This window comes from Talpa occidentalis, unplaced genomic scaffold (assembly GCF_014898055.3).
Source record: "Talpa occidentalis isolate TD23 unplaced genomic scaffold, MPIMG_talOcc4v2.1 talOcc4.17, whole genome shotgun sequence".
Lineage (NCBI taxonomy): Eukaryota > Metazoa > Chordata > Mammalia > Eulipotyphla > Talpidae > Talpa > Talpa occidentalis.
Window position 1 is genome coordinate 47,057,974 of NW_023601754.1, and position 22,571 is coordinate 47,080,544.

General features: G+C 67.6%; 3 protein-coding genes across 6 annotated transcripts; 1 reads left to right on the top strand and 2 right to left on the bottom strand.

Annotated features, from left to right (window-relative positions):
• The first annotated feature begins 2,493 nt into the window (after nucleotides 1-2,493).
• Nucleotides 2,494-8,371, top strand: PTOV1 (PTOV1 extended AT-hook containing adaptor protein). Its single transcript, XM_037517026.2, has 12 exons — nucleotides 2,494-2,823; nucleotides 4,757-4,894; nucleotides 5,025-5,107; nucleotides 5,175-5,232; nucleotides 5,307-5,414; nucleotides 6,424-6,579; nucleotides 6,703-6,792; nucleotides 6,870-6,943; nucleotides 7,015-7,072; nucleotides 7,269-7,373; nucleotides 7,978-8,175; nucleotides 8,299-8,371. The coding sequence occupies exons 1-12, from the start codon at nucleotides 2,653-2,655 to the stop codon at nucleotides 8,308-8,310; spliced, it is 1,251 nt and encodes a 416-aa protein (XP_037372923.1). The 5' UTR covers nucleotides 2,494-2,652; the 3' UTR covers nucleotides 8,311-8,371.
• Nucleotides 8,372-8,799: 428 nt separating this feature from the next.
• Nucleotides 8,800-13,882, bottom strand: PNKP (polynucleotide kinase 3'-phosphatase). Of its 3 annotated transcripts, none has more exons than XM_037517029.2 (17): nucleotides 13,783-13,882; nucleotides 13,374-13,533; nucleotides 12,743-12,789; nucleotides 12,152-12,253; nucleotides 11,508-11,587; nucleotides 11,379-11,436; nucleotides 11,201-11,308; nucleotides 10,898-10,969; nucleotides 10,301-10,349; nucleotides 10,147-10,217; nucleotides 9,969-10,061; nucleotides 9,798-9,894; nucleotides 9,651-9,712; nucleotides 9,380-9,489; nucleotides 9,211-9,298; nucleotides 9,060-9,121; nucleotides 8,800-8,988 (listed from the first exon to the last, which is right to left on the bottom strand). In XM_037517029.2, the coding sequence occupies exons 2-17, from the start codon at nucleotides 13,522-13,524 to the stop codon at nucleotides 8,871-8,873; spliced, it is 1,368 nt and encodes a 455-aa protein (XP_037372926.1). In that variant the 5' UTR covers nucleotides 13,525-13,533; nucleotides 13,783-13,882; the 3' UTR covers nucleotides 8,800-8,870. The 3 variants fall into 3 exon arrangements, with proteins under 3 accessions (XP_037372926.1, XP_037372925.1, XP_037372924.1); XM_037517027.2 differs by having other exon boundaries at nucleotides 8,801-8,988; nucleotides 12,152-12,445; XM_037517028.2 differs by lacking the exon at nucleotides 13,783-13,882 and having other exon boundaries at nucleotides 12,152-12,445; nucleotides 13,374-13,554.
• Nucleotides 13,883-15,381: 1,499 nt separating this feature from the next.
• Nucleotides 15,382-22,545, bottom strand: AKT1S1 (AKT1 substrate 1). Of its 2 annotated transcripts, none has more exons than XM_037517031.2 (5): nucleotides 21,707-22,545; nucleotides 18,092-18,477; nucleotides 16,818-16,895; nucleotides 16,566-16,735; nucleotides 15,382-15,605 (listed from the first exon to the last, which is right to left on the bottom strand). In XM_037517031.2, the coding sequence occupies exons 1-5, from the start codon at nucleotides 21,757-21,759 to the stop codon at nucleotides 15,462-15,464; spliced, it is 831 nt and encodes a 276-aa protein (XP_037372928.1). In that variant the 5' UTR covers nucleotides 21,760-22,545; the 3' UTR covers nucleotides 15,382-15,461. The 2 variants fall into 2 exon arrangements, with proteins under 2 accessions (XP_037372928.1, XP_037372929.1); XM_037517032.1 differs by lacking the exon at nucleotides 21,707-22,545 and adding an exon at nucleotides 21,193-21,645 and having other exon boundaries at nucleotides 15,412-15,605.
• Nucleotides 22,546-22,571: the final 26 nt, after the last annotated feature.

A 22,571-nucleotide genomic window follows, 5' to 3' on the forward strand; every position in this document is an offset into this window, starting at 1 on the left:
CGCGCCATGTGGGACCCTCCTCTGGTGGCCGGGGAGCAGCCGGGGATTGAACCGGCGCCTCAGCCGCGGGCAGCTTCGCAACCCAGCGCTCAACTGCTGCGCCACCTGGGAGGCCCTAAAGTTGCTTTTCTTGCAACTGATTCAGCAGCCTATTTAAGCTGCCAAACTTTTAAACACCTCATTTTTATTCTTTCCAATGTAGGCAGCCTGGTTTGCAAATAAATAACTCATGGATCAGTCTTTCATTAGTTTGATAGGATTAAGTTATTAAGTACAAGTGGCACAAACAGGTCTGGTAATACACGCTACTGCTCAGGAAGTGTGCAGTTTTATAGACGGGAATAGGATTGTTTAGTCATAATAACCTGCTAGCAGGTGAAATGGACAGTGTCTTTCAAACTGGCACCCTGGCGAAGCCAGATGGTTGCGGAGAGCTTTACTGGACTATCACTAGTCAAATTTCAGCCTATTTTTTCATCTCACATTCTCATATGCCTTTCATTTTGCACATGCTGGAGTGTATCCTGGCACAGGTTTCTCCTTGATTATACAATCCCATATGCTCGTATCCACACTTTGTGTCCAGAAGGGAGTTGAAGGACAGGAACGCATCAATTAGGTCAAGAGCAGGAAGTACGCAGAAGAGGTCAGTCTTGGAGACAACAGCAGGGGTTGCATGAGGCAGGATATTAGAGGAAGAATTTGTATTTCATTCCAAGGGCATTGGGAAGCCATTTGGATGTTTAGATTGGGGGGAGAGAGAGAGAGAGAAAGAAAGCAACAAGAATTGGGAGGCTGTCATCCAAGGAAGAGGTGATGGCCTGGACCAATGAGAGTGTTGGGCAATGAGGATTTCGGGAGGTTAAGGAGGCTTCTGTCCCTGTGCTGACTCCCTCCTGCTGCCAGCAGTGGGTGTCCCTGTATGGGTGATTGTCAGGTACCTGTTGATACCTAACTTGCAGGCTGGGTCAAGAGATCATGGAATGTCTATTTCACCACAACCTAAATCAGACTTGGGGCTCAGGGCGAGGGTCCCCTCAGCCCTGGGAAGCCTTTGGGCTGGCTTAGTGGGAGGGACATGCAAAGACAGGAAATATGCCCACCCTGGGCTTTCCCTACTTACTCCATCTCTAGCTGCGTGCCCCTCATGGCCCTGATTTTCAGAGGAATGGAATGACCCAGCCTCTGACCACTGTACAGTCACCCCACTCAAATGCCGAGGCCTCCTGAAGTCACAGTTTCAGACTCCTCCATCTGCACTGCTGAGTCAGCGTCTCCAACTTCATGCATAACTGGATGAACTGGGGGTTCCCACCCCATGCCCCGCCCCCCTGCTCCCTTTTGCAAAATGGCGTGTTAAAATGTAAACGAGACGATGCCAGTCCCTGGCTAAAACCATGCAAGTGGTTCCCCAGCGAAATGGGGCCGAAGCCCAAATTCCATCCCAAGGCCCGGTAGGAGCAGGTGCGTGCTGGCAACGCTTGCCCCTCCCCACTCGCTGGGCTCCCGCCGCTCCCGCCGCCCTAGCCTCGCCCCCCAGCCCTGTGCTGCCCCTGCCTCACTTCAGCTCCCTCCTCCCGCGCTCGGACCCCCACCCCTGACTTCTCAGGGTCGCAGGGGCGGGGGCGTGTGCTCTGATGGACGCCATCGCAGGCTGCCGGTCTGTGTTCCTCCGTGGACGGCGGGCGCAGTGAGACGCGTGTGTTTTGGTCACCACAGTAGGCTCATTGGAAGGGAAGGGGCCGGTGATGAGGATTTAAAAGAAACCAAACCTTCAAAACAAGAGCTAATATTTAAGTAGTCACAGTCCAAGTCCCTATCCGACACTTGAAGTCATTTGATCCTCATAACCCCCGTAGGGTTAGTCATAACCCACAGCTGAAAAACAGAGAAACTCACGTCCAGACAACCGACACGGCCCCTGGGGAGCGCCCGCGCAGCCACCGAAGAGCGGCGTGAATCGGGGAATCAATGAACGGCCCCGGGAATCAATGAACGGCCCCGGGACTCCCACAGAAAGAGGCGTGGGCGTGGCCAGCAGGCGCGCAGCTGTGATTGGCAGGGGCTCCGGCCCCGCCCAGAGCGCGCGAGGGCCGCTGGGAGTTGTGGTTCCCAGGTCGCCTGGCCACGTCACTGCCCACAAGCCTCAAGGCCTCCCTAGTGCATGGTACAGCCCGCCGCCCGAACCCCTAAGTCGGTGCCCTCGTTTCTGGCCCACGATTCCTTGCTCCCACTTTTGGGGTGTAGTTTCCCGGCTCCGCGGGCCCGAGCGTCGCGGTGAGGCCCCCCCGCCCGCCTGGCGTCGTCGTCGTCGTCGTCGTCGTCCTCGGCGTCCCCCTCCCTCCCGCCTCGCCCCGCCCCCCGGGGCGGGTCCTCGCCCGCCCCCAGCGGCCCCGGCGCCGTCCCGTGGCCGCCCCCCGCCCGCCGTGGTTCGCTCCGGACACGCCCCCCCGCGCACGCAGCTGCGACGCGCCGCGCTCCCCCGCCCGTCGCAGTGGTTCGGCCGCGGCGACCCCTCGGCGGCGCGTCCCCCGCGCTTGGTACAGCCCGGCCCGACTCCCCCGAGCCGCGCGCCCGCGCCCCTCAGTCGGTGGAGCCCGCAGCCCCCCGTGCGGCCCGCGGCAGCCCCCGCCCGCTCGACCCGCGCCCGCCATGGTCCGTCCGCGCCGCGCCCCGCACCGCTCCGGCGCCGGGGGGCCCCTCGGGGGTCGCGGCCGCCCCCCGCGGCCCCTGCTGCCGCGCGCCGCCCGCTCGCGCTCCTGGCCCGCCAGCCCCCGGGGCCCGCAGCCGCCGCGGATCCGGGCCCGCTCGGCCCCGCCCATGGTGAGCCCCCCGCCCTGCTTCCAGAGCCTTCCACCGCCCCGCCCCCGCCGGCCCCGCCTCCGAGTCGCGTCTTTGTCCGCGCCCCCGCCCTCCCCGGGCCCCTGCGGCGGGGAGGGGTCGCGGCCCGGGCCGGGGCCCCGGTGGATCCCGGGCCGGCTCGCGCCGGGCTCGCCCCTTTGTTGCGCGCTCGGGCCGGGGCGGCGGGGGTGGGGTACGGGGGCGGCGAGGGCTCAAATTACTGCTGACTCCGCGGCCCCAGGGCCGCACGGGGTGGGGGTGGGTGGGGGGCGGCGGCCCGGGGCCGGCGCGCGCTCTAGTTTCTCCGATTGCAAAGTTGGTCCCCCCGGGCGAGAAGCCCGGGGCTGGGGGGGCCGCGTCGAGCGCTCGCGCCCCGGGGGCGTCCTCCCGCGCGGGCCCGCGGCGTGGGGCCCCGCATTGGCGCGCCCGCCCCGCCGTGGGGGGCGGTGATGGCCACCCCGGCCCTGGACACCATCGCCCGGCGCCGCGGGGACGCTGAGCTGCTCGCGCTTCCCGGCCCGAAGTCTCCACCTCCCGTAACACAGACGTCTAAATAAGGCGTGTGCGGCGCGGGAGCGGGAGCGCCGCGCACCCCGCGCACCCCGCCGCTCGCGCGCAGCCCGGCTGTGCCTGGCCGGCGGGTGGCCCCGTGCCCCGCGCTGCCCTCGTCCAGCGGACAGGCCGCCGGGGCGCGAGGACTGAGCTCCACGCGCGCCCTCCGCGCTCCTGCACGGGGGTCCCGGGCCCTGAGCACCTTCCCGGCTCCGCTGCCTTCCCCCCTTCTTCAGGGTCACACGTGGTTCTGAGCCCCCCCCCTCGTTAAGTTCGTGTTGAACGGGCACGATGCCACCTTGTGCCCCTTCGGGGTCTGAAGTCTCTGGGGCGCCGGGAGTGGCGCTCGCCAAGGAGTCCGCGCCCTGGGGCTTCACGGAGGCCGGGCCTGGTCTGGACGCTGGGCCCGAAGCCCTGGTGTCCGCCTGCAGGACGCGGTCCCAGAGCTGGGCCGACCGGCCCTCCAGGGGGCCCGCCCCGCTTTTTAACTGCCCGTGCGCCGAGCGCCCCTGTGTGGCCGCCCCCTCCCGGCTCGGGCGGCCCCTCTGGCCAGCGCAGGCGGCCCCACCTCCCGCACCTCTGGCCAGAGGCTCCGGCCCCACCTCCGCCTCTGGCCAGAGGCTCCTTCCAGCTGCTTCGTTGCCTCTTCCCGGTGACAGCCCCTCCCCCGCCGCTGTGTCCGCCTCCCCCGCGGTGACCCCGAGTGCAGGTAGTTGGGCTCCTGCCCAGCGCCTCTGGCCTGCGAGGGCTCCGGCTTCCCCTGTTGGCTCTGAGCGTTTTTTTGGTTTAAGAAAGTCGGGGTGGGGGGGGCTGCCGTGGCTTTACTGCTGGAATGTTCCGGTGCTCTGCAGACCCCCGCCTGCCCCCGTGTGCCACCCTCCAGGTGCCCCCCACCCGTCTGGGCGCTTCCTCTGCCACCTCTGCCTGTGGCGGCGACCTGGGGTGTGAGGAGGAGGGCAGGATGGTTAGACCACTTGGAAAGATTGGGGGCCAGAGGAACTTTGGGGGGTTTTGAGGAGGCCCCGGCCAGGGAGGATCCTCAAAGGGCCCAGAGAGGTCGGGACCAGACTCGAGGGGCGGGAGGTGAGCTGGGTGGCCTTGTCCCGAGTGCAGCTGGGACAGGAAGTGAGCTGGTGGCTTCTTGAGACCTTGTGTGGGCCAGTGTCGGGGTGACAGGGGTTTGGGTCCTGGGGAAGCAGCACAAAATGGATGTGGGGTCTTGCTTGACCCCTGGGATGAGGGCCTTGGAGGTGGCTGGGGGGACACATGGATCTGGGCCTCAGGTTTGCCCCTCTGGGGAAGGTGGGGGACAGCCCACCTCGTGGGTCCCCTCGCCTCAATTTCCCACCCTTCTTTGCCACAGCCAGGTGCTCGCGTCTTCGGGGCGCTGGGTCCCATCGGGCCCTCTTCCCCTGTGCTCGCCCTCGGGGGCCTGGCTGTGGGCGAGCATCGCCTCAGCAACAAGCTGCTGGCCTGGAGCGGCGTCCTCGAGTGGCAGGAGGTGAGCCTGGCCCTGGGGGCCCCGGGGGACGGGCGGGGGTGGGGGGGGGTGGTGGTTCTGGGGCTGGCCCAGGGGCGCAGGGTCGGGGAGTGTCCCTGTCCAGTCCGGTGACCTTGCCTTCCCGCCCCAGAAGCGCAGGCCCTACTCGGACTCCGCGGCCAAGCTGAAGCGGGCGCTCCCCTGCCAGGCCTACGTGAACCAGGGCGAGAACCTGTGAGTGGCGGGCGGCGGGCAGCGGCGGGGGGGTGGTGCTGGGCCCCCTGACACTCTCCTCCCACAGGGAGACGGACCAGTGGCCCCAGAAGTTGATCATGCAGCTCATCCCGCAGCAGCTGCTGGTGAGCCCCGCCCCCGCCCCCGCCCGCTCCGTGCGGGCGCCCCCAGCCGTGACCGGCCGCCCTTGTGCCCGCAGACCACCCTGGGCCCGCTGTTCCGCAACTCGCAGCTGGCGCAGTTCCACTTCTCGGACAGGGACTGCGACTCGCTCAAGGGGCTCTGCCGCATCATGGGCAACGGCTTCGTGAGTGGCGGCCGGGCTGGGGGCAGGCCGGGGCGGGGGTGCCCCCCTACATGGGGGCGGGGGGGGGGTGGTGAGGGTGGCGCCTGCTGGGACTGGGGGGGCGGTGACCCAGGGCTGCGAGCCGGTGCTGGGGTCCGAGAGCAGCAGCAGCACTGATGTGGCGCCTGCAGCCGAGGCTGGGCCCAGAGGGGCAGCGGGATGGGGGGGGTGGTTGGCAGGTGCTGCTGGCCTCAGGTGCCAGAGGGCGGGCCTGGGGTGCCGCTAGTCCCTGCTACCCTTTGGGACAGCCCTTGCCCACCTCCAGGGGGCGCTGTGGGTGCGTGAGGTCCAGGTGGGTCCCCTTTCCCCTGAGGCTGGTGACTGGGGTGGGGGCCTGCCCCTCCTGCGGGCACCCCCTGGTGGCACCCAGCCTTTGCGCCAGACCCCCCGCTGCTCCCGCAGTGGCTCCCAGGAGACTGGGAACAGGGCCCCTGAGCTAGTCCGCTTGGGGCTCCTCAGGCCAGAGGCGCCAGTTGGGGACGGGGCTGTTTTCCTGGGGCGTGAAGGGGCCCTTGGTTCCTGGTCCCACAAGGAGACACTGGCATCTGGTGTGGGTGACGTTTCAGGGTGTTTAACACGCGCGCCGCTGGTAGGCTGGCCCAGGCCGGGAGACGCAGGGCAGGAACAGGGGGCCTTTCAGGTTTCAGAGCTGGGCTGGCCCCCGGCTGCGCCCCCAAGCCTGGCCTGATGGCTGCTCGGGCCGAGCCACAAGGGCCAGCTCCTCGGGCAGGGCTGGCATCAGGAGGGGGGTGAAGGGGCTGTGCCGTCTAGAACCCACACCCCACCCCCCCGAACTGAGGTCCCAGGCTCGTTTGTTCTGACTGGGATTCCTGGGTGAGGGGACATGGAGTGCGGGTCCCTGGGGACTCAGTGTTGTTTCTGGGGGTTCGGCCGGTCTGCGGGGGGCCGTGGAGGGGTGTCCGGCTCCCTGCGCTGTGCCCGGGGTCATTGAACCCCTCTTCCCCCCTAGGCGGGCTGCATGCTCTTCCCCCACATCTCCCCGTGCGAGGTGCGCGTGCTCATGCTGCTGTACTCGTCCAAGAAGAAGATCTTCATGGGCCTCATCCCCTACGACCAGAGCGGCTTCGTCAACGCCATCCGGCAGGTCATCACCACCCGCAAGCAGGTGCGCCTGCGCGGGCCGGGCCGGGGGCGGGGGCAGGCCCCGGGGGCTGCGGCTCGCTGGGGAGCGGCGGGGCGGGGCCGGGCCTGCGGCAGCCCCCCGACACCTGCCGCTGCTGCCCCGCAGGCAGTGGGCCCCGGGGGCGTCCACGCCGGCCCCGTGCAGATCGTCAACAACAAGTTCCTGGCGTGGAGCGGGGTCATGGAGTGGCAGGAGGTGAGCCCCGGGCGGGCTGCGGGACCAGCTTTCCCGCCCCGCCTCGGGCGCCCCTGACGGCCCCCTCTCCCCCAAAGCCCAGGCCTGAGCCCAACAGCCGGTCCAAGCGGTGGCTGCCGTCCCATGTCTACGTGAACCAAGGGGAGATCCTGTGAGTGTGGGGCGGGGCGGCGGGGCGTCTCCCCGAGACCGGGCTCCTGACCCCGCCCCTCCTGCCCGCAGGCGGACCGAGCAGTGGCCGCGGAAGCTGTACATGCAGCTCATCCCGCAGCAGCTGCTGGTGAGAGGGGGCGGGCGCGCGCTGGACCTGGCGGGCGCTGGGGCCCCGGGCCGCGGGCAGGCCTGGGCGGGGGTGGGGGGGGCCGGGAGGCGGGGATGCCGCGGGCAGCCGCTGCACCCCGTGGCCAGGACGGGGGGCGGGCGGCAGGTGGAGGGGGGTGGCCGGAGCTGTGCCCAGAGCGGCCCCCTCCCCGCAGACCACGCTGGTGCCGCTGTTCCGGAACTCCCGCCTGGTGCAGTTCCACTTCACCAAGGACCTGGAGACGCTCAAGAGCTTGTGCCGGATCATGGACAACGGCTTTGTGAGTGGGGCGGAGGCCGCGGGGGGCGCCTTGGGTGACCCTGTCCGGCCCAGACGTCCTGGCCCCTGAGACTCCAGGAGCTCTGGGCTACCCCGCCCCATGACAGATGGGGAAACTGAGGCTCAGGAGTGCCAGCCAGTGCCAGGCCTGGACCTGACCATAGTTTGGTGCCCAGGCTCAGTGCTGGGTCACTCCCCCCAGGGTCCCTGCCAGGCAGTGGGCTCTGCCTGCTTCCAGCCCGCCCCTTACACACCCTGGGGTGTGTGGTCACCCCTGGGGTCTGGGCTGGGTCCTGGCCTCAGTTTCTCCACCTGTGCCAGCGAGGGCTCCAAGCGCCTCGGGGTGCGGGGCGCTGGCGGCCCAGTGTCTTGCCGGGGTCTTCACGGCCCCCAGGTGAGGGGCAGCATGGGGTCCCTGGGACAGCTGGCCCTCGGAGCCCCGTTAGCTGGAGGCTGCACATCCCGCCCGCCCTGAGGGTGGCACGGGTGGGGGGGGGGCCGGCGGCAGCTCCAAGCCGCCCCAGGCCGCCGCCTCCCGTCCACGCGCGAGCGCCCGGCCCGGCCGCCAGGGGGCGCGGCCACGGCGGTGACGGGCGGGCGCGCAGGCCGGCTGCGTGCACTTCTCCTACAAGGCGGCGTGCGAGGTGCGCGTGCTCATGCTGCTCTACTCCTCGGAGAAGAAGATCTTCATCGGCCTCATCCCCCACGACCAGGGCGGCTTCGTCAGCGGCATCCGCCGCGTGCTCGCCACCCAGCAGCAGGCTCTGCAGCGGAGCCTGGAGCAGGAGCAGCAGCAGCGGGGGGTGAGGGGGCAGCGTGGGGGTGGTGGAAGTCGAGGGGGGTCGGGTGGGGGGGATTGGGGGGGAGGGGGGAGGCGGCTTTCCCCCACCCTACCGCTGACCCCTCCCGTCTCTTTCTCCCTGTAGATGGGGGGGTAGTGGACCCCAAGGACCGGGCCCCTCCAGGAGTTGCAGACGAGGCCCCCGCCCAGACCGGTAAGTAGCCCCGGGGACACGGGGGAGGGGGGCGGGGGTCGCCGCCGTCCCAGGGCCCAGCACCTGCCAGGAGTCCCACCCGCCCCCCACTTGTGCCCGCAGGTCGATGCTCTGCGCGGGCCCTGGAGACGGCGGCTGCCAGCGAGCCAGAGGTGCGCCCCGGCGCGCCCCAAGGACGACCCCGCCCCTGTATGATTCCCCAATAAAGACTTTTAAAAGCTCTCCTTGGAGTCGTCCTTGTCCAGAGGCCCGACTGGGCGGGAGGGGGGGAGGCAGCCCCAAGGGGGGCCCTCCTGGAGGGCAGAAGCCCAGGCCACAGGGGCTTCCTCCCTGAAGCCTCCGCGGCGGCCCCCCCTGCTCCCCCGGGGAGTCCCGGGCCTCCAGCGGGCAGTGGGCGCCCCAACGCGGCAGGCCTGCTCGACCTGGGGGCCCTCGACCCGACCGCCCCCATTCCCAGCAAGATGCCGCGGGCGCTTGAGGAAAAGCAGCGTTTATTGGGGGAGTCAGCCCTCGGAGAACTGGCGGTACAGCCGCTCGAGCCGCGGCTCCAGGCGCAGGCGGAAGGGGATCTCCAGGATCTCCGAGAAGCCTTCCGCGAGGGTGGGGGCCTCGAACTGCTTCCTGGCAGGCAGAGCGCGGTGAGGGGTGCGGAGGCTCCGAGGACACCCCAGCGGCCCCCCCCCCCCACCTACCTGTAGCTGAACAGCACCACGTCGGACACGGGCGCGTGCGGCAGGCCGGCCAGCTCCCGGAACTGCGGGCGGGGGCGGCGGGTCAGGCCGGGCGCCGGCTGGGGGCGCCGGCCGGGGGCGGGGTGCGGGGGGAGGCGGCGGCGGGGCTCACCCGGTTGTTGTGGCGCGCCTGCTCCAGGCCCGCGCCGAAGAGGAAGCAGCGGCAGGGCACGCCCGCGTCTCGGGCGCACTGGACGTACCTGCGCGGGCGGGAAGGTGCCAGGCCGCTGAGGGGGCCCGTCCTGGCCCGCGGGGGGGCCCCCCAGGCCCCGCCCTGCTACCTGGCCCGGCTCGGGGGGTCGGCGTTGGTGTTGTCGATCACCACGCGCTGCCTCTGCTTCAGCGCCGCCTCGCAGGCGCCCACGCAGCGCTGCCACGAGCCCAGCGTGTCCTGCGGGGGGCGGGCGGGCAGCGCTCAGGGCCGGGCGGCGCGGGCGGGACGGCGGGGCGGGAGGGGCGGGGCGGGGCGGGCGGGGCGGGCGGGGCGGGGCGGGACGGCGGGGCGGGGCGGGGCGGGACGGCGGGGCGGGGCGGGCGCGGGGCGGGGCCTACCCGGCTGACATGGACGTAGCCCGCGGACACCAGGTGCTCCTGCAGGAAGGTGGACTTCCCAGCTAGGAAGCGGGGCGCAGGGTCAGTAGCTGCCCCGGGCCCAGAGCGGAATGGGGGCTTCCGGACGGCGGGGTCGGGGCGACTCACCCCCCGGAAATCCCACTGCGACGACCACCTCGGGGCTGGAGCTCAAGAGGGAGCTGGACTCGGGGAGGAAGAGCGGCCCCGAGGGGGAGACGGTCCTCTGGGGGGGGGGGTTGGTCTGAGTGAGACCCTCACCCTACCCCTGAGCCCCCCCCCCGCGCCCCGCGGGCTCACCGGGTCAAAGGCCGGGAGCTCGAAGGCGGCCGCGGGCCACTGGAGAAAGTACTCCTCGGGCGTGGCGAAGGGCAGGCCGAGGTTGAGGGCGAACTGCGGACGGGGAGGGTCAGCTGGGGCGCGGAGGGGGGCGGGGAGGGGGCGGGGGGGCTGCCCAGGGACAGGGGCGGGCCCTCACCAGGCGGTCGGCACAAGAGAAGTCCTTCTTCTTGCGCCCCGGGGCCCAGTTGGCGGGGCGCCCAGCCGCATCTGGAACACACGGACACCCCGTCTCCACCGGAGACTCTGGAGACAGCCCCGGGGGCCCTCCCGGCCCCCACCGCGGCCCTTACCTCCCACAAAGACGCTGTCCCCGATGGAGATGGGCACGCCCGCGTTGGCCTGGGGGCAGCGACGGCGTGAGGGGCCTGCCCCATCGCCCACCCCTCGTGTCCCACACCCGGCCCTCGGCAAGCCCCGTGGGCCGCCCCACATCCCGTTCCACTCCCCGTGCCGCCGCCGCCCCCACCCTGGCCGCCGGGCTCGGTGCCGGACGACGGGTCTGGCGCTTCCAGGCTGGTACCCAGGGTCAGGCCCCGCCGGCGCCTATGCCTACAGGGCCGCCAGGGGGCGCCACCCCAGGGCGAACGGCAAGTCACGACGGGGCCACACAGCCTCACCCAGATGGCGCCTCCTCCGCCAGGCCTACCCTGGGGGGTTCTTCTCTTGCCCGGCCTGGCCGGCTCCCCCCTGGCTACCCACATGGGCCCTCCTGCCCTCTAGATCTCCCCTCCAACTCGACCTCGGAGCGGCCTCCCTGACCACCCTAAACAGACCCCACCTTCAGTTCGTCCTCCACGCCTTCCCCAGACACCTCAGTCTCCGGATTCTGGGGCTGTGCTTAAGGGCTCACCGGCAGCACCAGGCCGGGCAGGGAAGCCACAGCTCACCTGCTCCCGCAGATGGTCCCACATGCCGATCACCGGCTTCCGGTACAGGCCCGCGTGTGTGGCCACCAGCACCTGCACACAGGGCGGTCAGACGCCACCCCGGCTCTCCCCTGGCGCCCAAGGAGAGCTCCCAGCTCCCCAGATAGGCAGCTTGTGCCGGGTTTCTGCCAGCATCGCCCCATCCCGGCCCCCAGGGCCCCTGTCGCTCCCTCCCCAGCTCGCTCTTACGCCTTCTCCCTGAGCCCGCCGGCCCTTGCAGGTCTGTTACCCCCGCGAGCCCTTCAGCCTGCCGTGCACCCATACCTGGAAGGGCACCCCTAGCTTCTCTACCACAGCCTCCACCTTGGCCTTGAACTCCTCTGCGGGCAGCTTCCCACGCCCGATGCCCATCTGGTTGGTGAAGATCACCAGCTGCGGAGCAGACGCGGGTCACACGGCGCCTGGTCACTGCCAGCCCTGCCCGGCCAGGGCGCACACGCACCTTGTAGCCCTGCGCGTGCAGCTCCCGGAGCTTCCGCGGAATCTCCAGGTACAGGATCCTGGGCGACGGGGAGGCGGCAGGTGAGCCCGCAGGGCCCGGCTCGGCTCCCTCCCACCTCTCGCCTCTCACCTCCAGTCAGTGGGGCCAGTGGGAAAGACCTTCCCGCTGCGCGTGGTGATGAGGGTCCCATCCAGATCAAAGCCGGCCACCTGGTGTCACCCAGAAGAGGACCGCGCTGTCACCCCTCAACCTCACTCACCGCGGGCTGGACGCCAAGGTCCCCGGGGCACGGGCGGCCCCACCTGCCCTTTCCGCGGAGCCCGCCCAGACACACATCCCCCAGGACTCGGCCAGCCGGAGCGCTCCCGGCTCCTGCTCCTCCCCAGGACCCTCGCTCCAGTCGCGAGAACGGGGAGGGAATCTTGTCCACCCTGCTCCGCCCCAAAGGGCTGCTAGCCCGAAAAATGAAAGAGGAACGAAGGTTTCCTTGGGTGGCAAGCGCGAGGCCGAGGTTCCCGGGCTCCCGGGCTCAGGGAGCGCTGGTGACAGCGATGCCCTGCGGCCCTCTGGGCCTCAGCAACCCTCACGCCCGCTCCCGCGCCCAGCGCCGGCCGCTGCTGCAGGCTCGGGGCGGCCGCCGCCGCCGCTGCCCACCCGACTGGGTCACCGGGACCGGGTCACCGGGCCGCGACGGCTAAGAGGTGGCGTGACCTGCCCGCGGCGCACAACACGCTCGGGGCCGAGTCCCCGACCGCAGCGGGCGCGGCCCTCACCTTGGCCCGGGGCCTCACGCCGGGCGCCGTGAACACCAGCAGCTTCTCCAGACGCTCCCAGCCCGGGGAGGGCGTCCGCGCGCGCTTGCTCGGGGGCTCAACCTGCTCATCAGGGGCCGGGGGAGGGGTGCCCGGTGGAGTGTCTGGCTGGGATTCTGGGGCGCGCAACTCTTCCCAGCGCAGAGTCAGGGGGTGGAGGCCGTTGACCAAATACAGCGTGTCTCCCACCCCCAGGGGGCCTTCCAGCCCGGGGTGCAGTTCCCGGGTCCCGGCAGTGGAAGGGTTAACGCCCAGCTGCAGAGGGGAGAGAAGGCGGGGCTGGGGCTGGCTCCGCCCCACCGGCAACCTCCTCCAATCAGCCCAGGGAGCGTGCCTTTCCCCACCTGCCAATCAGAGACCCACCAATCGGGACTCTGGAAACGACACAGGCGCGCAGTCCTACCCGTTCAAACGAGGATGGGGCTGGTGGACCCCGAACCCTCACTTGACTAGCCGCGCCCCCTTTCCCTCCCGACCAGCGTCCCCAGGAGCCGGGCTGGGGTGCTGCCGGGCCCCACCCCTAGGCGTTGCCGCCGACTCGGAATCTGGTACCTGTTTCACCGTCACGGTCCGAGTCTCAAGGTCTGCGACCAGCTCCACTGAGGGCCGAGGGAGGGGAGTCAGGATGGGCATCTCTGGGGGGCCGCGCCCCTCACCACCGGGGAGCACGGCCACGGGGCGGGGCACAGCGTCCGCTTGGGAGGAGGCTGTTTATTTCCCAATGGGTTTAGCTACTGCGCGACAAGCCAGAGCCAGCGCAAAGCCTTGGGGCCGCGGGGCGTCGGGCGGGCCCCGCGCTGCACAGCGCCGGCTTCCAGGGGGGGCGCTGCCCACGCCCCCTCGGCGTGACCGCCCCGCCCACGCCCGCCGGGCAACGTGCACCTTCTCCAGAGGCCCGGCTCCCTCTGTGACAAGGGCCCGGCCTGCCCGCGGCCTGCACGGCGGCCCGTGAGCAGCATCCTCTGCCCCGAGACGATGGTCTCGGGACTGGCTCCATCTCCTGCCCGTAAGGGCGGGTATCTAGCAAGTTCCAGGTCAGACACAGGCTCTGCGCTCCCCAGAAGGCCACGACCGACGCCACGACCGCGCCACTCAGTTCGCCTGGGAGCAAAGAGGACCTCGCCGCGCGCACCGGCCTCCGCCCCACCGAGGCCGCGCCCAGGGGCAGCCCCGCCCCGCCCACCTTGGCTCCTGGAGCACTTCCGGTCGGTGACCCGGGTCAGCGGCCCCCGGCCCAGAATTAGGGCTCGTCCGTCCGACGGCAGGAAGATGGGGGACGCCCCTCCCTCGGGGCTCTCGAGCCACAGGCGGCCCTGGGCCCCCGCCTCGGCCATCCTGGGCGCCTGCCGGGGGCAGACAGGTAACAGGCTGGCGCGCCGCGCTGCCCGGCGGCTCCAGGAAGTCCCGCCTCTTCTCGCCCCGGCCCAGGAACCCCTCCTTCCGCTAGGGGCTCCGGAAGTCCCCGCCACTCGCCCCGCTCGGGCCCGCGCCGTTTCCCAGGCGACAGTGCCCCGCTCCTTCCCGCCGAGACCCCCAACTTTCCAGGGCAAAGGCCGAAAACTCGCGCGCCCCTGCCTCGGCCCCATGCTCACCCCTGCCCGCCGCTCGGGCTGACTCGCAACTCCCGTTCAGGGAGGCGCTGGCGGGGGAGTCCGGCTCGCAGTCCGTCGGCCGCTTCCTCCGTTCCGGGGCAGGCGGAAGTGACTTCCCCCGGGGCGAGCTGGGCCGGCCCCGCCCCCGCCCCGCCGAGGCCCCGCCCCCGAGGTGCGCTCCGGGGCACCGCGGCCGTCGGGTCCCTGCTGCAGTGAGAGGCGCCGGCCAGCAGGGGCGCCCCTGCCGAGTCCCCTTGGGGCTTTAAACTGCCGCTGGCTCGGCCGGGAGTTACAGCGGGGGACCCCGTCTTTCCTTGGGTGATCTTTACCAGTTGAAGACATCCTGCCCCCGACAGCGCCCCTAACCCTTAACCCTGGCTTTCTCCTGTGTGAGGCGGGGGTCGCCGTGCCCTGTCGCGGGGAGAGAGCGCGCGCGTGGGTCACTCGCCCCGTGAGCCGGCCCCGCCGCCGCCGCCTTCCGCGACTCACCCGGCCTGGGCGGGGCGGCTGGTGCCCTCACGGCGGGACACCAGCCTCCGCCGGCGACCGCGGACTCCGGAGACTCACTCTCCAAAGATCTCGGGGATCCCCACACCCCCCGCGGCTGGGGCCCCCGGGGTCGCACAGGACGGAAACCCCCCTCCCACCTAGCGACCTGACAGAATGGGGGTGACTCCAGCTGGCAGGTTTGCTCGCGCGGCTGCAGCGGTGTTGAATGAACACCCAGGACGCACCTCACACGCAGGTCAGAGGTAAAACTCTTTAATCTCGGAGAGCCCCTCCCGACTCCCGGCCCCTGCCCCGCGCTCGTCCCCACCGCCAGGGCCGGAGAGCGAGGGCCCCGGGCCCCACGTGGGCGGACGAGAGCCCTTTAAGGCACCTGTGGGAGTGGGGGCGAGGGGCGGGGGCTGGTACCGTCCTCGACGCAAGGACGGGCTTCGATTGGCAGGCTGGAGGGACGGGCCCAGTGGGAGGACGTGAGACGCGGGCAAGGGCTGGGCCATCCCTGAGGCGGGGGCCAGGGACACGCGGTCAGGACTAGGGCACAAAGCTGACCCCAACCCAGTAGTGTAAAGAACGTCAACTTAAGGCCACAGGCCAATCCCGGGAGCAGGAGGAGGGCTTGGCCCCGCCTCCAGAGGCCGGAGCCAATCAGGCGGGAGCGCTCAACAAGGGCCGGTAGTGACTCTCTGAGATTGGTTAAGCCCTTTGGGTTCAAGCCAATCAGATGATGAAGTCGCCCAGTCTCAGCCGAAGTGGCGCGCCACCACCCAATCCTGGGCCTCGGCAGTGTTCTTTCAAGGCATTTTAGGCCAATACCATGCGAGCAATGCCTTGTCGCTAGGCAGAAAAGGACGGGGCGGACCCAGTCAAGGTTTAGAAACAGCCACGCCCCGACCAGGGAGCGAGCCAATCCCTTAATGTACAAAATCTGTCGCTGGGCAGAAAAAAGGCGACAGACCCAGTCGGGGACCGTGTCGGGCCCGCCCCTTGGCACGAGAGGGGGAGGTCGTGGGCCGCTAGGAGCCAGGGGTTGGCGGGGGCCGTCAGTCCTGGGCCCGGCGCGGGAGAGGCCGGTCCCGGACAGGGCGCGGATTGGCGGGCCCCGGGGGCGGGGCGGGGCGGGGGTGTAGTGTGGGGCGGGCGGACACCGGGCCGGGAGGCGCCCTCCCAGGGTCTCAGTATTTCCGCTTCAGCTTCTGGAAGTCGCTGGTGTTTAGCCGCGGCCTCGGCAGGTCCCCGAAGACCTGCGTGTCCTCGGCCTCCCGCAGCACGAGCGCGCGCATGCTCGCCGCGATGCGGTCCAGGTCCGGCGAGGAGGGCTGGGGAGAGGGCCGCAGGCAGACGGGTCAAGGGCTGCCGCTGCACCCGTCCAACCTGCAGGTCAGCGCCTGCGCCCTCCGAACACTTCTGTCTATGCTATGCCCACTGCCAGGAATGCCCTCCACCCTGCTCTGCTCCGTGTGGGGTTCTTCCACCCCACTCAGACACCACCTCCTCCAGGAAGCCTTCCAGCCCTTCTGCCCTTCTTGGCCTGCCCTATATGCAGGCATTGCCCAGTCCCATCACCGTCCTACTTCCTTCTCATGCACTAGCTAAATGTCAACCAGAGGTCACTGCCCCAGGCTTTTCCAGAAAAAAAGGTCCTGTCCCTCTGCCTGCAGTTACCTTCATACTAACCTGTGCCCCTGAGCTGGGCCAGACCCCAGGGAAGAACCAGAGAGCCCACCAGCCGAGGGCCCAGCTCTGAGGGCCTTAAACATCCCATCCATGAGCTGTGCCTCCACACTACGGACAGGACCACAGCAAGCCCGCCTGTGAGTGCAGGCCCAGAAGCGGCGCCACGGGGAAGGGGAGCCAGGGCACCAAAGCCTCCTCCTTTCCCCACCTCAGCTCTGGCCCGAGGCCTCAGGAAAGTCAAATGTATTCCAGTGCCCCGGTTTCTCCTCTGCCTCAGTCTCAGCCCTGAGCGAAGAGCACCCCCCCAATTCAGTCTCCCCCAGGGGCAGCACCTGGGGGAGGACCGGAGAACCACACCCCTCAGCCTCAACTGGAGGTTACAGCAGACTCTGGTGCCCCGCCCTGTTCAGCACAAGGCCTGGCTTCTCTTTACAGCACAGGCTCACATCATGAGGCTGGATGAGGAAGGTGGGGCTCTGGCCCAGGAGCTGGCCTGGGTGGACTGGAAGATCAATCCTGCAAAGCTCCAGGCCTGAAGGCTTCCTGGAGGAGGTAGCTCTGAGTTCTCCCTCCCTCCCCCCACCGTCTCATGTGCCCCTCACCGGCCCATTCTCCTCATCCGAGGACCGCGCTTCTGTCCTCTTCTCTTTGAAGGCCCACACGGGCACGGACACGGGCAGGGACTTGGCGTACTGCTGTGTGGGCAGGGCTGAGGCTGGGGGCACAGAGTAGGCTGCGGGGCCAGCGGGGGTCTCCTCGCTCAGGCTGCCATCTGGAAGAGATAGGAACTTCACCCTCTGTCACTGCCTCGCCCCTGCCCCCAGCTGGGGATGGGCACAGTGGAGGGCACTTACCGTCTGTGCTCTCAGGGTCCGATTCACAGAAGGGGGGCAGGTCCTGGAGTGTGGCGTCCTCGTCCATCACAAAGAGCCCTGGGGATGGGGTGAGAGACCAGGGCGTTAGGCTCTCGCAGCTCAGCTACAGCTATGAATGCCCTCGCCCTGGTGATCTGCCTGGTCTCTCTCAGAAACAGATCTGGTTTCTGTCCATCTGTGACACCCTGGGGTGAAAGCAATTGGCTGCATTAATGTGAAATCTGTAAGATCGGCTGGGGAAAAGCGGACCCAAAAAACAGGCCAAGAGATGGGGCCTCCCTGGTGGCGCAAGAGTTAAGTCTCAGCACTATGAAGCTATCACCAGCCACTGCAGCACAAGTTCGATCCCCGGCCAGGGAGCTGACCCACATGCCGCGGCAGACCTCTCCTGTCTCCCCGCTGCTCCCCTCACCAGTGGATTTCAGTAGATCTGCCTGTTCTGTTCCCTGCTCTGTCTCTGGTGAGTCCTCTCATCCCCACACCTCTGGTGAGTCCTCTTGTATGCATAAGTAAATTAAATGCTTAAAAACTAAACAAATAAACAAACAAACACACAAATAGGGAGCTGGAGGAACAGAGAAGTAAAGGGACGTGTCCGCAGTCCCTCAGCTACCAAGTGGTGTCGTTGGGACTGGAATCCAGGTCGCCAGGCTCAAGCCTATGTCCTCAGACTCGCCTCCAGTGACCATGAGGAAGCCAACCATGTTAGTACCCCAACAAATGAGTAACTCCCGTTTACTGAGTTCTAGAAAACTCCTACTTACTCTTCAAAACCCCAATATTACAGTCCAGCCTCTGGGAAGCATCAAACCTCCATATTTCCCCTACAGTAGCCAGTGGCTCCCTCGCCAGGGCTCCTCAGCTGCCTGTTCTCCGAGGCTCCAGCCCCGCACACATGCAAACACCTGCTCTCTGCCCAGCTCATGAGGCAACTGCCGCCCGACAGCCTCTTCAGCACATGGACCCATGACAGGACCCCAGTTCCCTGGCCACATTGAAAGTCCCTTAGCAAGAGGGTCCATGTCTGGTCTGTGCCCGGCACCTGTGGGCAGAGCTGGCCCAAGGACAGTGTAAGGAAATCTAGGCTGAGGGGAAATGGCTCGCTTGAGGTCACACAGCCTGGGCCCCAGCAATTTGAGACGGCTGCTTTGGTAGAATATCGGGGCTCAGAATTCAGCATATCTCGTCCCCCAGGAAGCCCCACTTCAGCGGCAACGTGGCCAGCCGGAGCATGCCACCCCTCGCCCTCTCACCTCCATCATCGCTGACACCCAGCCGCTCCCCGGAGGTCTCTGTCTCTGTGGGCTCGTCCTCATCGTCCTCATCGTCATCCCTGGCGAGGGGGTGCCGAGGCGGGCTCCGGGCGGGACTGGGAGGCTCGGGCGCTGGCGGGGGCGCGGGTGGCCGGGCTGCGGCGGCAGCCCTGTGGGCCGCGGCGATGTCGTGGAGGCAGCGGCGGGCAGCCTCAGCCAGGGCCCCGCGGCCATGGGCAGCATAGGCGCAGGGGCCTGGCCGGGGCGGGGGTGGCGGCGCAGCGGTCAGCAGCACCAGCTCCGTGCCCGTCCGGGCCCGGAAGCGCTCGGCTGCCCCCACCACGGCCTCCCACAGCTCTTCGGGGCGCCCCGACGCCATCCGCGCCCTGCGGGACACAGCAGGATGGGGGGCTGAGGCTTGGCAGACCTCACTGGCCACGCCCCGCCCTGTGCGCCAACCTGGCTCTGGAGCTCATTCCCCCAGCCCCCACCGTGAGCTCAGCCTCTTCCTTCCAACCCATTACTCCCGGGGGCTTTCCCATCTGCCCCCGCCCTCCTGTCCAACCTCGTCCCCACAGCCCAGTCCTGCCCAATGCGGGAGCCACCAGCCTCGGGTGACTAAGGGGCCCTTGAGATGTGGCGGGTCCAGAGAGAGAGGTGCTTGGGTTTGAAGACTGAGTACAAAAAAGTACATAGAAAAGCATCTCAGCAGGGCCTCCCTGGTGGCGCAGGGGGTTGAGCACAGGCTGTGAAGCTGCCTGCAGCCTCTGCAGCGCCAGTTCGATCCCGGCCAGCGAGAATCCCACATGACGCGGCAGACCTCTCCTGTCTCGCCCGCTGCTCCCCTCAGCAGTGCATTTCGTCAGTCTGCCTCTTCTGTTCCCCGCTCTGTCTCTGGTGAATCCTCTCACCCTCCCGCACATCTGGCCTGCACCCCGGTTCTTGTATGCATGAATAAATGTTTTTTTTTTTAAAAGGCATCTGAGCAGCAACCCAATGTTGACTGTGTGCCGAAGGGGTGTTCCAGATGGACTGGCTAATAATAACGGGGCATTTCATCTACAGGGGCTTTTTCAATTGGGGATGACAGAAAATCCTAGCCCAGCCACACATGGCCTGGAGAGGGTGGCAGGGGGCCTGGCACCGGATCACAGCCTTTCTGCCCGGCATCGGGGACCTGCCTGGCGTGTCCGGGGTCGCACAGCCTCCCTGGTGGCCACCCTATTCCTGGGTCCATCTTCCCCTCACCCCAGCGGGGCGCAGTGCTACCCGACCCTAGGCTGGTTGGGGCGAGCGCCCTTATTGGGCTCTGCCATTGTCTGAGCAACCCTCGCTCCAGCATGGCTCCCCCTAGGGAGCGGTGTCTGGATCCACCCCAGCACCTCCCAACCAGGCAGGGAGCCCTCATGGGTCCACCCTGCAGCCACCGGCCTCGCTCACGACGAGCCAGACAGTGCGCAGGCTGCTCTCCGGCTGGGAAGCCGCCAGGCAAGGCTCCGCATGTCCTCTGACTGTCTTGGCAGTGGCTCCAAAGTCTTCCCTGACCCCTCAGAGTAATCAGAGGTAGACGCATGAAGCTCTGGGCAACCTCCACTACAGTCCATGCCACTCTAGCTGGCAGGTCCACCTGTTTGCCTCCATGAGGCTGAGTCCTGCAGACAGGGCTCTGCCCAGGCCGGTCTGCCCCACGCGGACCACCTTCTGCACATACCTCCTGGGAGGCGAGAAGGGCAAGAGTCCGAGGCTGGCTTCCTGCCCAGAGCGTCTCAAAGCTCCAGCCAGCAAGTAGACTGGCAGTGCCCACTGCCCAAAGGGGTGAGGTGCTCGAGGGAGCACCCAGGGGCCCGGGCTGGGCGGGGTGGAAGCCCAGGGTCTTCTGTGTTTGTTTTGGATCAGGGACACCCGGAAAACTTGCTGGTCCTCCCCTTGTGAACGACCACGGCTGAGCAGGGCGGCTGGGCAGCTGGGGAGCGGAGGCACCCAGGAGAATCCTCGCTGGGCAGGGAGCCGCTTGTCCCGGGAGGGTTCAAGCCGACTGTGCTCCTAGTAGTTTGATTTCGCTTTGTGGGCCCTTTGCAGTTCACAGTCCTAGGCGCTCAATCCGCGCCTGTGAGCACCCACCGTGCAGGGACTCTACCTGCCCACCAAGGTGTCAGGGGAGACAACCGCAGCCCTCCCCCCCCCCCCAGAAGCCACACACAGAGAACACAGCTAGTACTGCCCCGGACAGACCCAGCAGCGAGACTGTCCCGCCCTGCCCACCACAGGCGGGGTCTCGGGCATCATGGACGTTCTCGTCCCACAGACATGGAGGGCAGGGCTCGCACCAACCCACTTTACAGCTGCCAAGCCAGGTCCAGGGAGATCCAGCATCTCGACAGGGGTCACAAGGTGGGGGGGAGAGCTGGGACTTAATCCCAAGTGCCGCTCTTTCTACCTCAAGGAAAGTGTATCGCGCTCCAGTGCAGATGGGGAGCGAGGTTCAGAGAGCTTAAGGCACTGGACAGACGGCACCCAGCTTGATAAGGGAGAAGTAGGGCTGAAGCTGCCGTCTGCCAGACACCCAAACCCACAGAACGGGGAGGTGCCCAAAGGCTCCCACTCTTTGGATCACTTCATAACAGAGGAAACAAGCACAGGAGGGGAAATGACTGGTCCAAGGTCACAAAGTCAGGCAGCGCTAGCCCCGGGGCACTGCTACCTTGGACAGGATTAAATTCCTGTCTGCCCGATATCTGAGAGCAGCCACAGGGCTGAGAAGAGTGAAAGTGGGGGAGCTGGGTGTGAGGGTCCCCCTACTTCAAGGTAGAGCCCTGTGCAAAAAAGACGGGGTGACTCACGCAGACCTCTCTGCCAAAGTCTGGAGCTGGTCACCCAGGCGAGTAGCCAAGCCTGGGGTGTCGCCCGCCCCTTCAGCTTGTGGGGGAAGCCCAGTATCCTCCTAGGAGTTGCGATGGAGGAAGCCCCTGCCTCCCAAAGGGGCAGTCTGTGACTGGGGAGGGCTAGGGGAGAGGTCAGGGGGCTGCTCTTGCAATTCGGTGAGGAGGGAGGGGAAGGCCCCCAGGGCAGGAGGGATGCAAGTGGAGCCCCCCTCCAGCCACCTGTCAAGCTGGCAGTGCCCGCTGCCCGGAGGGGTGAGGAGCTCGCCGAAGCGCCCGGAAGCCGGGGGCGGGGTAGAGGTCCGGGGTCTTCCTCCACCGCTCAGAGACCTTCCCACTGCTTCTTCGGGAAGACCCTCTTCTCCAAGGGAAAAACAGGAAATCCCGCCCAGATGGGGGCCTGGACCGGAAGTCCCGCCTCTGGACGGGTGAGGGGCGCCCAGAGGCCCCCCCGAGCGACCCCCCGACCCTGTGGACACGGCCCACGGTCAAGGTGAGGATTCTGATGGGTCCGGAGGGCGGAGGAACAGAACTGTCTAGGCTTTGTTTCGGGTCAGGCACGACGGTTCCCGCGGGCGACCCCTTCCCAGCGTTCAGCGTGGGTCGCTGCACGCTCTCTGCCCTGTGATCTATGCAGACCATACCCCTCCCGCGACCGGCTCGACCGCCCGGCGCCCCTCTCCGCCCCACGGCCAAATCCTCCCCACACCGCGGTTTACTCGCCACCTCCACTCACGTGCCCGTAGCCAGCATGGCCGGCCCGGCGCCGTCGCCGCCCTCAAAAGACATGGCGGCGCATCGCGTCACTTCCTCGCGATCGGCCCACCTCCACGCTGCACACTCCGCCTCCCCGATACCAGCCGCCCGAGACAAAGATGTCGGCCTAAGAGGCTTCAGCCGGGCAACAGCGACAGCGCGGTGCCCATAAGAAAGATGGTGAAAGGCTTGCGCCTGCGCGCAAGCCAGTTTAGACCACCTAGCTTATGTCCAAGAAGTATGTCCTTGCCTACACATTCTGGGCCACAATGAACTTAGACAAACTGACGTCCCTCACCCAAAACCAACGTATTCCGCAGAAGTGGAGGAAAGTAGTGTCTGTTAATGACATGGTAGCCAGCCTGGCATCTTTTGCCCATAATGTATGCGGCTCTCCTTCCCTCCAACCTAGCCTCCTTCTCCACGTAGGCTGGCAAAAATCCAACATGGTCGCCTTGTTTGCTTCGATGTGCCCGGCTTCAATATGGCGGCTGAGACAGCTTTCTCTCCATAGTGACTAAGGATTTAGTCTGGGACTGAATGTTCCCGGGGATACTGAAGGTTCGTCCCGTTAACCTGCGTCCCTAGCACTTCTTGCGAACAGCTCTTCTCACCCCCTTTATCTGTTTCGCTTTTCCAGCACCTCGCAGGCGCGCCCCGCAGAGACGACTGCCCCGCATTAACATGGCCGCAAATGAACGGCTTTGGCCCTGCCCTCGAGCAAAATGGCACCTGTTTGGCTTCGATGCCAGTGCACAACATGGAGACCGGAGCAGGCGGGCCCGAGGGTGGAGCTCTGGGGTCCGCCCCCTTGTTTACTTCGTGGCGAGGACGGCAGCACTGCG

Bases quoted from the DNA above. Each gene is read 5' to 3' on its own strand.
- PTOV1 (XM_037517026.2), top strand. From the start codon at position 2,653: ATGGTCCGTCCGCGCCGCGCCCCGCACCGCTCCGGCGCCGGGGGGCCC. The intron at 2,824-4,756 runs GTGAGCCCCCCG...TCTTTGCCACAG, and splicing joins CCCGCTCGGCCCCGCCCATG to CCAGGTGCTCGCGTCTTCGG. The intron at 6,944-7,014 runs GTGAGTGTGGGG...TCCTGCCCGCAG, and splicing joins GTGAACCAAGGGGAGATCCT to GCGGACCGAGCAGTGGCCGC.
- AKT1S1 (XM_037517031.2), bottom strand. From the start codon at position 21,759: ATGTCTTTTGAGGGCGGCGACGGCGCCGGGCCGGCCATGCTGGCTACG. The intron at 18,478-21,706 runs GTGAGTGGAGGT...TGTGTCCCGCAG, and splicing joins GCCATGCTGGCTACGGGCAC to GGCGCGGATGGCGTCGGGGC. The intron at 15,606-16,565 runs GTGAGGGGCACA...CCCTCTCCCCAG, and splicing joins CGGATGAGGAGAATGGGCCG to CCCTCCTCGCCGGACCTGGA.
- PNKP (XM_037517028.2), bottom strand. From the start codon at position 13,524: ATGGCCGAGGCGGGGGCCCAGGGCCGCCTGTGGCTCGAGAGCCCCGAG. The intron at 10,218-10,300 runs GTAAGGGCCGCG...CGTGTGTTCCAG, and splicing joins GGACAGCGTCTTTGTGGGAG to ATGCGGCTGGGCGCCCCGCC. The intron at 8,989-9,059 runs GTAGGTGGGGGG...TCTGCCTGCCAG, and splicing joins GTGGTGCTGTTCAGCTACAG to GAAGCAGTTCGAGGCCCCCA.